General features: G+C 29.6%; 2 protein-coding genes across 2 annotated transcripts; both read left to right on the top strand.

Moving 5' to 3' along the window:
- Nucleotides 1-2,430: 2,430 nt before the first annotated feature.
- Nucleotides 2,431-3,012, top strand: LOC132925067 (protein FAM200C-like). Its single transcript, XM_060989492.1, has one exon. It carries the CDS (start codon nucleotides 2,431-2,433, stop codon nucleotides 3,010-3,012), a length of 582 nt encoding a protein of 193 aa, XP_060845475.1.
- A 6,753-nt stretch (nucleotides 3,013-9,765) lies between these two features.
- Nucleotides 9,766-12,473, top strand: LOC132925066 (uncharacterized). Its single transcript, XM_060989491.1, has 3 exons — nucleotides 9,766-10,103; nucleotides 10,196-10,508; nucleotides 11,655-12,473. Exons 1-3 carry the CDS (start codon nucleotides 9,973-9,975, stop codon nucleotides 12,471-12,473), a joined length of 1,263 nt encoding a protein of 420 aa, XP_060845474.1. The 5' UTR covers nucleotides 9,766-9,972.
- The last annotated feature ends 1,695 nt before the right edge of the window (nucleotides 12,474-14,168 follow it).

Genomic DNA, 14,168 nt, shown 5'->3' with positions numbered 1-14,168 from the left:
AAAACGTAATTAACTATTAAATAATATAAGTAGGTAGATATTATAGCGTAAGAACTTTTTAAAAATAATGAGTTAGGTTTAGTATGTATTAAAAAAAAGTAAATTACTCACGGTTCTAACTAGCACGATGTCTCATGTATACTCTGTACTAGTTCGCTCGCGTGCACACGATGAACTAATGTCAAAAAGATTGTTGTATGATCTCGTATTCGTTGTATACTTGAATGACAAAAATGGTGGGGATCGATTGAGACTCGACAATTAATATTATTTCATTTTTTTTATCTCAATAATTTTTTGTGAAAACAATTGTTTCACATGGTCATGGTTTTCAAGATAATTTGTCTACAACACTTGTCACCACTTCAGATTCTATCAAAATCCAAGATTCACACAAATTTAAAAAACTATTAGTATTATTCTTTGCATTATTAAAAATAATATCATCACACTGTGCATTAGAAAATAAGTTATTAAGGATATTTATAATAACAGTTTATTGTAATTGTCCGTTGGTTTTACCAATAGTAAGATATCAATGAACTATTGTTGGTTGAAAGCTTGCAATGTAAACACCTTAATACATTTCCAACAACTGGATAATTGCATGTTGGTTTTAATTAATGAAAAACAAATTGCAAAATCCTCTTCGCTTAGAGTATTAAATATTTCCAAGTAGGACTTTAAAAGATTCAAATACATAATTAATTTTCTATATTGTTCATGCAATAATTACTTTGAGCTCTCATTCTGTAATCAACTCCTCCAGTTCTTAAGACATGAAAATTGTCCAAGTTGTTGTCTATAAACAAGTTTGAGTGCAATATCTCATTATCGTATGCACGTGTTATTGGCTTATGCGTACAAGAATTATCAAAATATTTTGTAATAACTGTTACTCCCAAATCCATATTCTTTAAATTACTGAACACCGCTATACAGAGGAACATAGCGTTGCAATCAGCTTCCAAACATTTTGATACTATAGAATAAGCTATTGAAGGATTATTTGTTTTTAATGCCTTTTTTCCTCAAAATTACATATAATTTTATGTCTCTTATAAAATTAATCATAATTATAATCAAAGATGTAACTACATTCATAATTTTTTACTATAGCCAACCACTCAGAATCTAAGAGTGCACTGAAGTAAAACAGGAAATGATTATCAGAGCCGCCAAAATGTTTACTCATAGAAATATCATTAGTGAACACTGCTCTATGGATCCTTTAACCAATTTTCTCATTTTGCCAGGGGAAAATTCCATTGTAAATGGTCCACAAATTGTTTGCATTATATAATGTACCACATAGAGACCACAGTAGTAACCATCTTTTTGCTCATCTTGCATGTTAGATATGCAAGATGCATGTAATAGAATTCAAATTTTACATCTCTTGACTCTATAATAAAAAATGTTGGTAATATAAAAAAATAACAATAGGTACCTAACCAATAGAGGTAAGAATATATAATTACGGAGATGATTTGTCAGTCAATGATAATTAGTTGGATATATTATATTATTACCTATATTTAATTGTAATATATCGTTATTTTACGCGATTTCGTAAAGAATTAAATTTCATACGCTCATAAAATGTTTTCTACATTGATAATGGCATTTTTTTTTACAGTACATTATTTGTTTTCTTGTTGATAAATTATATTTGATATTTAGTATTCTAAAATCTTAATTCTTATACCTTATAACAGTGGTTTTCAAACTGGGTGCCGCGGCACACTGGTGTGCCGCGAGTATCCACTAGGTGTGCCGCGGTTTTTCCATAAATTACCGATTGCATTGAATTGCGATATAAGAAAATAAATGCTTTCATCTCTATGGATTTGATATATATTTATATATTAATAAATCGACAGTTTGTAGGAATAAAGTGATTAAGATAAGTAATCTCAGATAGCTATTGAACTATAAAATGTATAGGTTATCCGTTATATTGTTAGACCTCTGGCAGTGTATCCGTCGCAATCGGCCTGGACGTTTACGTCGTATTCGTATAGTAGTTTGTCTCCTAATTGTATTGTAAAAGCATACGAGTATTTAAAAAAAATATATTTGTGATATAGGTACATTTACATATATTTATAATTATTTTAATCATGGATAAATTTGTTACTCGTTCTGTTGACAATAATTCGTCAGTAAGTCAACCACCAAAAAAAAAAAATAAAATACAGTAATATTCATCAGTATCACGAAGATTACTTAAAAATAGGATTTTCTTGTACTGGTGATACAGATAATCCTCGTCCATGGTGCGTTGTATGTGGTGAAAAATTGTCAAATGAAGCAATGGTGCCCAGTAAACTTAAACGTCATTTGTTTACTAAACATTCACATTTGGTCGACAAAAATATAACATATTTTCAACGTTTATTAAATTCACAAAATAAACAAAGTAAAAATATGACAACAATTGTAAAAATTTCTGATAAATCTCAAGAAGCGAGCTATGTAGTAGCAGAGCTTGTGGCTAAAACAATGAAACCACATACAATAGGTGAACAGTTAATTTTACCCGCTTGCCGTGAAATTGTAAAAATATTTTTTGGAATAGAAGCTGAACAAGAAATATTGAAAATTCCTTTATCTGATAATACAATAAGTAGGCGCATAAACGACATGTCCGAAGATATTGAGCAGCAAGTATTAAATAAGTTACGCGATTCTCGTATGTTTGCGCTGCAAGTAGATGAATCTACAGATATAAGTGGAAAAGCACAGCTTTTAGTTTTTGTACGCATGGTAGTTGATGATGATATTATTGAAAACTTTTTTTGTTGTAAAACATTGTCCGAAACAACGAAAGGTGAAGATGTTTTTAAAGTTTTGGACGATCATTTATTATCAGTAAATTTATCATGGGACAATTGCATTGGAATATGCACTGATGGTGCACCTTCAATGACTGGCTCAATTAAAGGTTTCATTTCTTTAGTCAAAAAAAAAAAATTCAAAAATTATTTTTACCCATTGCTTCCTTCATAGAGAGGCCCTAGTGGCAAAATCCTTAGTAAGTGATTTACAAAATATTCTTGATCAAGTTGTAAAAGTTATAAATTTTATTAAGAGCCGACCTCTTAAATCAAGACTATTCGAAAAAATTTGTGAAGAGATGGATGCAGACTATTCAAGATTGGTTTTATACAGTGCAGTAAGATGGCTTTCAAGGGGCAATATTTTATCACGATTTTACAATTTGAGAGAGGAGTTACTTGTATTTTTAACTATGGAAGAAACTGAATTCAACTTTCTTGGGGATGAAGAGTGGTGGACAAAGTTATCTTTCTTAACTGATTTGTTTGAGCATCTCAATAAACTAAATTCAAGTATGCAAGGTCGTGATGAAAATATACTAACATCGTCGGATAAAATTATGGCTTTCATCGAAAAATTGAATTTATGGAAAACTAAAATTAATCAAGGTAATTTAATCATGTTTCCACGTACTGCTTTACTAGTTGCAGATGACAACATTTTGTCATTAATAGTCGAATCTATCACATTGTTAGAAGTAAAAATGAATAAATATTTTCCAAGTATTAATATTAAAAATTATGACTGGGTACGAGACCCTTTTAATGTGTCTATTAGTGACTTAGTTGATTTAAAACTTGTTGAAGAAGAAAATCTCTGTTCAATTAAAAATGATCGAACATTGCAGTTGAAATTCAAAGAGATCACTCTCAATAAATTCTGGATATATGTTTCTAAAGAATATCCAGAGATATCTATAAAAGCACTGACTATTCTTTTGCCGTTCTCAACCTCATATCTTTGTGAACAAGGGTTTTCAGCGCTTACGAATATAAAAAATAAAAAACGAGAAATACTAAATTCAGTGGAAGAAGAAATGAGGGTATGTCTGTCAACTATTCGTCCAAGAATTAAGAATATATGTAACGCCCATCAGGCACACATTTCTCATTAAATGTATATAAAATTATAATTAATTCAAAACAATTTTGTTCATCTAAATTCTAAAAAATGGTGAGTGTGCCGTGAAAATTTTTTGAAGTGTACGGTGTGCCGTGTATAAAAAAAGTTTGAAAACCACTGCCTTATAATAACAATACCGAATACTAACTACAATATTCGTGTTGTTGTAGGAATCAAGTTATTTTTACAGTACAATATACGATGAGGGAGACCGTCCAAATCGTGTACTGTCATTAGTCATTACCATTACATTAGATACCTACATAAATAAAATGTATAGTGGTTATGGGATTCGCAAATGTAATTTTGTTTTGCTTCAGAAAAAAAAAATCTGAAATGTCCATGGAACAAATGAGAGGTAATTTTGTAGAACAATACGGATTCAATATCCATTGAGGAAGATTCCACATCTCAGGGGAATAGGGTGGTTTTCTTCGTCCTATACGTCGATTATTCCCAATGTAAAATTCTTCAATCCACTTAAATAAAGACATACGCTCATTTGGAAGTTCGTATGCTAATTCATCTGCAGCCATATCTAAATCACATAATGGTACAAACGCAAACACAATAATGGTTTTGGTAGCATTATAAACATTTGCTTCTTTATTATATTTTGATAATAAATGTAACTGATTTTTTTCAAAAAATTTTGGCCCAGATAATATTTATATTTTCAAATGTATTATTTATTGATGTTATGGAACCAAGTTCAAAATCACATGAAACTGATATTGGATGCAGATTAGGTTGTAATTGTTAAATCATATTAAATAATTGCACATTTATTTATTCTTTTTTGTTAAACCTCCCATCCACGTCATTATATATTCATACCTCAATTTGTTGATGAAGTAAAGGCTGGCTTAGACCTTCCCTCACTCTTCAATCCTCTAGAAAAATATTTCACACCCAAAAAAATTAAACAAATTATAAAAAAATACACGTTTAAAAAACCCCGATTCTAATTACTCCAGAAATAGCTAGATGCCACCCCAAAAAAGCTATAGTACTAGTAACATATATATTTGCACTTGAGACTCCTACTTCCCAATCTTTAGGAAATTATCAAAAATAATACTATTTGCAAGGCCTGATAAACTCTTGGACGTCCTCCTACAGACCAATAAGTCTCTCAACCTTCTTATCCAAAACATTTGAAAAACTCATTTCAAAAGAATAATTCTATACATTATCAGTAACAATATTCTGCCGAACACCCGAATCGGATTCAGATCCTTAAATAATACCATTCATCAAGCCCATAAAATTGTCAATGGAATATATTGCTCTCGTTGGAAAAAAACTACTGTACCTGTTTTTTTATTGATGTATCTCAAGCGTTCGACACAGATTGGCATAATGGGTTACTGTTTACACTTTAAAGCTTTCTTCTCCACCCATTCTTCCTCTTAATTAAATCTTACTTAACCAACCGATATTTCAAAGTACAGTATAGTTCATCATACTCAGAAATAGCACCATCATTTCGATAGCAAGTATATTTGCGATTTCTTGAATTGTATTATTTACGTTATTTTGTGGACTTATTTTCAATTTTTGTAGACAACCAGTTTTTTAGCAAATCAAAAAAAATGGTTGACTCGGTAGTGAAATGTTGCAAAAATTTAAAAACTACTTACTTTACTTTTTAGTATACCATAATTTTGCGGATAATTTGTGTAAATTTGTGCGATCAATATGTTTTCTAAATCCCCAAAATCATTAGAATAATATGATTACGGAATACACGTAACTGGTACTGTTTTCATCAGCCGTTGACAATGTTCAAGAGAGCATTTATGAATTTCATCGGCCATATTTACATCATTCAATAATTTATTTATCATTTCTTTTTCATGACAGTGACAGCCAACTTGTACAATTGAGCGTAAAAGTTCATTATGTGGAAATATGTGGTAAAAAATTTTAGTTCTCAAGTCATATACGAGTACTTTGTTAGTTACATCATTTTTTTGTAAAACATCGGAGAATTTCGAAGAAGAGTCCTGATTTATTTCATCAAAAATATAAATTATCAAATTGAATAAGTACTATGTGTTATAGCTCTAGCAAACAGTGAAACATAGCATCAAACGCGCATGTATTTAGTAATTCAATTTTATTTTTATTTATAATTCTGCATTTCATTTTTTTTGAACTACCATTTAAAATCACATCTAAAGACCTTTTATTTACCCGGGAATTTAAGTCTACATATAAAGCGTTCAAAGCGTTTGAGAAATATGATTATTTTTTTTTTCTTTGTTGATTTTAACTCTCCTTTTCCACGTCAATTTTCTACTGCTATTATTTCATCATCATTTATTCTCTCAAATACAACCTAGTGTAAGCCGTTATCATCGAATGTTATTATTTTATCTTAGGAAGCTATAAAGTTGTCACTAATTGTTTTTTACCCAGATTTTTCATTATTTTCTTTCATCAAACTGCCTATATTTTCATCTGTATTGCATTGGCTTTTACCAGATTCTAATTCATTATCTTCATGCCCCTATTGAAGAATCCAAGTTACTTTGAATAAAATCGTCTAGTCGACATGGTAACTCTTTAAATATTCTATGTTTTAATATTATTAAAACTAGCTTCGGATGCACTACTACTTGCAAGTTTTACAACAAACTTAAATGCTTTACACATAACATTTGACCATAAGGGTAATAATTCTAATGACTTTAAAATAAAGGGATCTTGGCGGGTATACAGGGTGATTTTTTTATCGAAGAACACTCATTATTTCAAAAAGTATTCAATTTTTTCAATTTTTTTTTTTTCAAAATTTTTAGTTTTATGCTTTTTTAAAACTATGTAAAATTTTTATTTTTTTCACTTTAATATTTAATAGTGAAATCACTATCAACTTTTGATTTTCAAATGGCAACCTATACTTAAAATGTTATAAAATAGTAGGGATATTTTTTTTATGAATTCTAACGTTTAAATTACTATTTTTCATTTAACCGTTCGCGAGTTATAGCTGCTCAAAGTTGGGTGGTTTGAGGTTTTTAGGTGTTAGTCCCAAAGGTTATTACGGCTGTGAGACATTGATTAGAACACAATTATTATTTGCAAAGACCAGTAGTTCAAATTATAAATCGTTATCGTTCGACCAAAGTTGAGGTTAAGTTGGGTATTCCCAATAAAAATAGATAATACAAATGTTTACTTTTCAGTGCTATGGCCTATGCTAATATGCCAAATAATGTCCTATAACTTTTAAACAAAAAAATATAAAATTCATGTGACATTTAGTTTAATAAGTTTAATTTAAGTCGTCTTTTCTGTGATTGAAAATTCAATTATTTTATTACTTTCATTGCTAACGTAAAGAGTAAACACGTCATACGCCAACATTCATGATATAATTAAATATTGAAACATATTTTATTCTCTAATATAATGTTGTTATTTTGTTAAATAAGTAAAAATTATAATAAATATGATGGGTAATCATAAGTAGTTTTTTTATGACGTATTTTGTTTAACTATTTATTTAAACCTAAGTTTCATTTAAATTGGTATTACACATGTGAATACTACTTGAAGACCTATCAGGAACTTGGAATAATTTATTGGTAAGTTTTACTAATTTTGTAAAAAGCTTTAAAAATTATAGTAAATAATAATAATGTATTTAAAAAATTTTAATTTCAGTTTTATCAGTTCTATACAATTTTTAGTCAAATGTATATCAATAGACAATATTATAGATCTATTATGTATTATTTATAAGTTGATAATACATAGCTTGTTTTAAAATCAAGTTGAATTTTAACTATACAGCTATTGGCTTCAATTAATCCAGAATGTTTGTTGCATACTAAAATTCTAAGATAATTACAAGCATGTACTAAGAATATTCATGGACATACAACTTGAAGAATATACATATTATACTACAATTGTATATAGAAAAATTGAGAACAATGTGAAAACTAAAATAATACTGTTAAAATACTATATTGGATTTTAATATTCCAACATATAACAACATCAATCATAGGTGTGTATAAATATTTTTTATTTGTAACATATGCAAATATACTTGCTATCGAAATGATGGTGCTATTTCTGAGTATGATGAATTTAATATCTTTTATATATCGTGTGGGACAATTAAGACACATTAATTGAGAGCAAACGAATTATTATGTTGACTACCTTAGGTTTAATAAACCTGTTCATATGATATCATCCTTACACTCACCCAATGAGACTTTTCAAGTAAAAAGAAAACTCAAAGATGGAAATACTACTATGGTCCCCTGTCCAACAGTGCTTATAAGTTACAATAAGAATATGAATAATGTTGATGTTTTTGATCAGCTAAAAGCAGCATATGGAATCAACCGAAAAGCTAGAAAATGGTGGCATAGGTTATTTTTTCATTTTCTTGATGTGGCTATAGTTAATGCTTTCATACTTTTTAAAGAACTTACTAAAGAAAAGATTTCTATGAAAGACTTTCGAAGGCGAATAGTTGATGGTTTATTAGCTCCAAATCAACTACAACCTCCAAAAAAATAATAATAGTTCCTGTCTTATTTCCAAACATAAACCACATATTTCTCCTGAAGTTCGATTCCAAAGTTCTGTACATCAGCCCACCCGTGGGACGTTAAGAAGATGTGGACATTGCAGCACAAAAAAAAATACTTTTCAACCTGCAATATACCATTATGTTTAGGGAAAAGTAGGAAATGTTTTGCGCTATTTCACCAAAAATAAATTAGTTTTATTTAATTTATTTTGTTTTATATATTTTTATAACACGTTGTTTTTATTTTATTTAGTAGACAATATTTTCATTTATATTTTTACGAGAAGTCAAATGATTTTAAGTTTCATTTCTGTTAATTTTTAATTTTTTTTTTTGTTTATATTGAAAAAGGTTATCATAACTATTCTATTTAAAAAATAAAAAGGTTTATCAATCAATATTAATTGTGTTGATTTATGTTATAATATAAAATAAAGAAAATAAATGTGTAATATGCTTAAATACGTACAATAAAAAAATTATGTTATACCTAATACAAAAGGTGGTACATGCATGGTGGTAAGTATGGTATACCACCTTTTTTTTAATGAACAATTTAAAAAACTATTTTTTTTATAATATGGTATTGTAAAATAAAAGGAAACAGTCACTTAAAGTCAAGAAATCAGAAATAAAAAATCCTGTGCTTCAAAGGGTTAACACGTTCAACGCCGATAGCGAGCGCGTAGTCGTCAATCGTCATTCGATGTCGGGTGTGACTGATTTCACGTACTACATGTCTATATAATACATGCATTATTTAAATAATTTTGGCAAAATAATTTTTGTTGTATTTCTCAATTGCACATATTCGCTAAGCCAACTGCATATTGCATATTTCCTAATGCACAATTAGTGTCCTACTGCACCTTACAATAAAGCCTGCATATACATAATCATTTTATATAACAATACAATGAGAAAGAAATAATTAATTTGTAATGAATTTTTATTACTGAGAATTCAGTTTTCTTCGATAAGAAAGACAGTTGTACATACATACGCATTTACATACATTATTTTATATAAGAATATAATGAGAAAGAAATAGTTATATTAAATTGTTATTCCGCGAGTTTATATAACATGAAAATCGTCACGTATATTCACAAACATGTATGTAGAAATATTATAATACGGACGCCCATCATCGGATATTGATATAAGACTCATCGTTTGAACTCGAAAGTCACCTTCCCGACACGCTTTGATCGTGTGTAAAGGTGGTACTACACGACGCGTCGAACGTTGGGTCCAACATAGGTGTGCAAACGTTGGCTGAACATTGGGACCAATGTTTGACTAACGGTTGCAGCTACACGTTGTGGCCAACATTGGACCCAGTGTCAAGTCGGAATGTTGGGTGAATATTTCCCTCCAGTGTATATCTGAATGTGAATATAAACACACTTTAAAAAACTTTAAAAGCTTAAAAATAAATATAAAAAATGGATGACGTAATTGCAGCTGCAGCCACTGTAATTGTTTTATCTTGTAGTAAGGTATTGATTGATCAAAAACAGAAAAAAAGACGTGCAAGGAGGTGGTGGATGACTTCATTAAATAGAAGTAGAGAACGGTAATAATAAAGTTGAACTTAAAATTGATATTTTTATTTAAATATATTTTATGCAGTGTTGGTTGTTTAATCGTATAAATTCTATTTGCTAGATATAATGCCTCACATATGCTCCAGGCTCTAAGGACAGAAAAATCAGGAAAATTTCTAAACTTCTGTCGAATGTCGTCCGAAGATTTTGAAATTATTCTTACAAAAATTGGACCGAAAATAAGAAAACAAGATACTAACATGAGGAAGGCAATAACAATTCAAGAGCGTTTAGCAGTCACTCTTCGATTTCTGGCTACAGGTGATAGCTTTGTAAGCTTGGAATATCTATTTAAGATATCACATCAATCAATAAGCCTTATCGTACCGGAAGTTTGCCTAGCTATTATTGATGCGCTGAAAGATGAAATAAAAGTAAGCAATTTAACACCTAAATGTGCTTCTACATACGCTTCTACCTATTTGGACTGGTCAATATTTTTTTGATATTCAGGCGCTTAAAAATAATATTTATATACTAAATTTATAATGATAATTTATTTAATACATTTTACATTATAATTATTATAGTACACAAGAAAAATACAAATTTTTTATTAATCATATTTTATATCAGGTACGTTAATAACATAAAATGTTTACAAATTACATTATATTTAAAACTATTTATCGTTTCCTGTCTGGTTACCATCCACGAATTCCTCAGCATTTCCATAAAAGCCAAGGATAGTACTTGATTGTGTATGTGGGACAGTTATGTTTATGCCTTCCTTATGTTGCGGTTGAGATGGTTGTAAGTACACATGATTAGCAGTGAGAGGTTGTGTGTAGGATGCACTAGTATGTTCTTCATATGGAGAAGGCGTATGAGAAAATTGATGTGTTGAATATGTCGATCCAGGTGAAATATAACTTTCCAGCGATGAACAGGGAGATGGAACAATAATACTTCTGGGAGTATGATTTTGAGTTTGTGAATCCATTTGCTGAATTAGTACTTCAAAAACCAGGTTATCAATTTTATGTTCCAGTAGTAAACGAGTCCGGGGAGATAGTTGGCGAAGTTTCTCGGCTAATAGCTGTGCAAATAACTCAGGGCCGTCAGTAACCTTTTGATTTTGTGGTACATTCGGTTTCTTAATCAAACTCTGCAAAACATCACTTGCTTGTTTCAAGTGTTTGCTTACTAGTTGGCTATCAACATTTCTCTGTTTTCTCTTCATAGTTGGTGTTTGTGGGACTGAGAACATATTCATGTTTTGTTGGGTGTCCCCCCCTGCAATTTGAATTTCATTGTCTCCAAGTGTAGAAGATTCTAAGACATCCTCTTCAAAACCAGTATGATCTGACCCTCCTTCATTTTGCATAAAATCCTGTGTTCCACATATATTTCCATCGGCAATATCCTAAAAATAAATGGATTGTTAAAATTTATTTTAAAATTTTAAAGTTTTATGTTAATTTGTAAAAATATTATTACAATTATAATATATACAAAAAAAACAATTATTCAATAAGGTCCCATTTCATTTGTGAATTATAAATATTTGTATTTTACAGCTACCTAAATCACAGGAGGAATGGAAAACAATAGCAAATGGGTTTCAACGTCATTGGGATTTCCCACATTGCGTTGGAGCAGTTGATGGAAAGCATGTACTATTGCAAGCTCCATTTAATAGTGAATCTATGTTCTTCAACTACAAGAAGTCATTCAGCATTATACTCATGGCATTTGTTAACTCGGAATATTTTTTTACATTTGTTGATGTTGGCGCGCAAGGAAGAATGAACGATTCAGGTGTGTATGCTAACACGAGTATTTATCGTAAAATAATTCGTAACGAACTTCTGCTTCCACCACCCGAGCCCTTATTACAACGACACAAGGAGATGCCATATGTTTTTATAAGTGACGATGCGTTTCCTATGAGTAGTACTCTTCTGAAACCTTACAGAGGAAATCATCCTAAAGGAAGTTTAGAACGGATTTTCAATTACCGCTTGTGTCGCGCACGTAGAGTTGTGGAAAATGTGTTTGGTATTTTAGCATCAGTTTTCCGAGTATTCAGATCACCTATGTTACTACAACCTGATAAAGCTACTTTAATATGTATGACATGCTGTTTACTTCATAATTTTCTACGAAGAAGCGCAACATCAAGAAAAAACTATACCCCACCTGGTACTTTCGATTATGAAGAGGATGGTGAATTGATTCCCGGAACATGGCGCAATGATCTACAAGGGATGGCATCTTTCAATTCACTGATTAACAAACCTAGAAAACCCTCCGAGGAAGCAAAGGATATTCGGCGAGAGTTTGGAGAATACTGTATGACAAGTAGAGCAGTAGAATGGCAAAATTATATTGATTAGTGGTTTATAATTATTTTTGTTTGGTTAACTTTGTATTTAAATAATAGATTATAAATTAAAATATAAATAAATAAATAAAATTACCTCCGAATTCAGAGAAGATATCTTCGTATTTTGGACTCTAATAAACCTATCGATCGCATTATAGGCAAACCACGATGGAAAGTACACCTCATGTGAACCCGTTCCGGTGGTCTCTGAATCCACTACTTTCTTTCTCAAAGTCCTGTAGGTCGACATCAGTGATTCTTTCTTCTTTTTCAACGCAACAACTGTCATTGTAACACTCAACTCATTAGCTACTTTATTCCATGCATCCTGTAGAATGTTTTTATTCTTATGTCCTGGATAAGAGCTGTTCCACAGAACTGGATGTTTTTCATACGCTTCCAGAAATTCGAGCGTTAATTCATTATTCCACTCCATTTTGTATACGGAAATGATACAACTATAGAAAAATAGGGTATTTATTTACTTATGAATAAATATTTTACTTATATATGTATACATAAAAAAATTAATTTAGAGCTAAAATTAAAATTCAAATATGCTAATAGGACATTTATAAAATATTTAAATGTTTGAAGAAATTATAGGAGGAAAAATTGTCAAAATATACATAAAATTTTTAATTATAAATAAAAAATTTAAAAAAAAATTAAAAAAAGCGGGTAAGTGAGTATCGCTATGCTGTACATTAGGGGGTGGGATGGACCTCGGACTAGGGTAGGTTAAATTTGAATGCAATGATCGGTATCATTGTATACGAAAAAGGATTCTGAACGGAGATGATTGGTCAGTCTAGGATATATTATATTTAAATATTGTCATATATTCTATTTTGAAACAAATTCAAACATTTAAGTAAAAGTCTCAAGCTCCTACATTTGGTAATTTTTTAAAAAATACAAAAATCGAAAATTATTTAGTAATAAAACGTTATTTTACTCGTGTATTTTTGATTTCAAATTAAAATTAAAACTTTAAACACTCGTAAAATTTTTTTAATTGAATAATTATCAAACTTTTTTATAATTATTCTAAGCTTAACTTATGGACAGCATAGTATTAAATTTTCAATTCTTAGCTTTTGATAGTAAAATATTTATAAATTTTCAACTACCAAATAGTGAAAAATATTCATGATTTTGACGAATTTTTGTCAATATTTGAACTTCAAATGCTAATAAAAAAAAATTGTGCCTATGTATTTTTATAATTTTTGAATGAGAGTTAGAACAAGTTATGTGGACCCTTCAATTAAATTTTCAAGTAATTTGTCCCAGTTAAATTTTTTTTATCAACATTTATAACAAAAAATTGAAAATTTCAATTGTCTATAAATAGCTCAAAAAAGTCAAAATTCTTTGAAAATTTAACTGTGTATGGAGAACGCTAATTTAAACATTTGGTGAAAATTTAAAATATTTACATCTTTTAGTTTTTGAGTTATTTTTTTTTAATTTTTTTAATTTTTGAGAGGAGTTTTTGTATTGCTTTGTAAGTGGAACCAGAATTTCTTTTTTAATATGAAAACTAATATTCTAATATTGTTGATATCGAATGTAAATTGTTTTGAGTTTCTCACTCATTTCTGCCACAGTGTACAAACTAGAATCTTTAGTACCAAAATCAACAGTCGAAATGTCACATTCTATTTCTGTAGAAAAAAGGTCTACTTTATATACAGCTTTT

This window comes from Rhopalosiphum padi, chromosome 3 (assembly GCF_020882245.1).
Source record: "Rhopalosiphum padi isolate XX-2018 chromosome 3, ASM2088224v1, whole genome shotgun sequence".
NCBI lineage: Eukaryota > Metazoa > Arthropoda > Insecta > Hemiptera > Aphididae > Rhopalosiphum > Rhopalosiphum padi.
The sequence above is the reverse complement of the archived record's forward strand: the minus strand, read 5'-3'. Positions and strand labels throughout refer to the sequence as shown.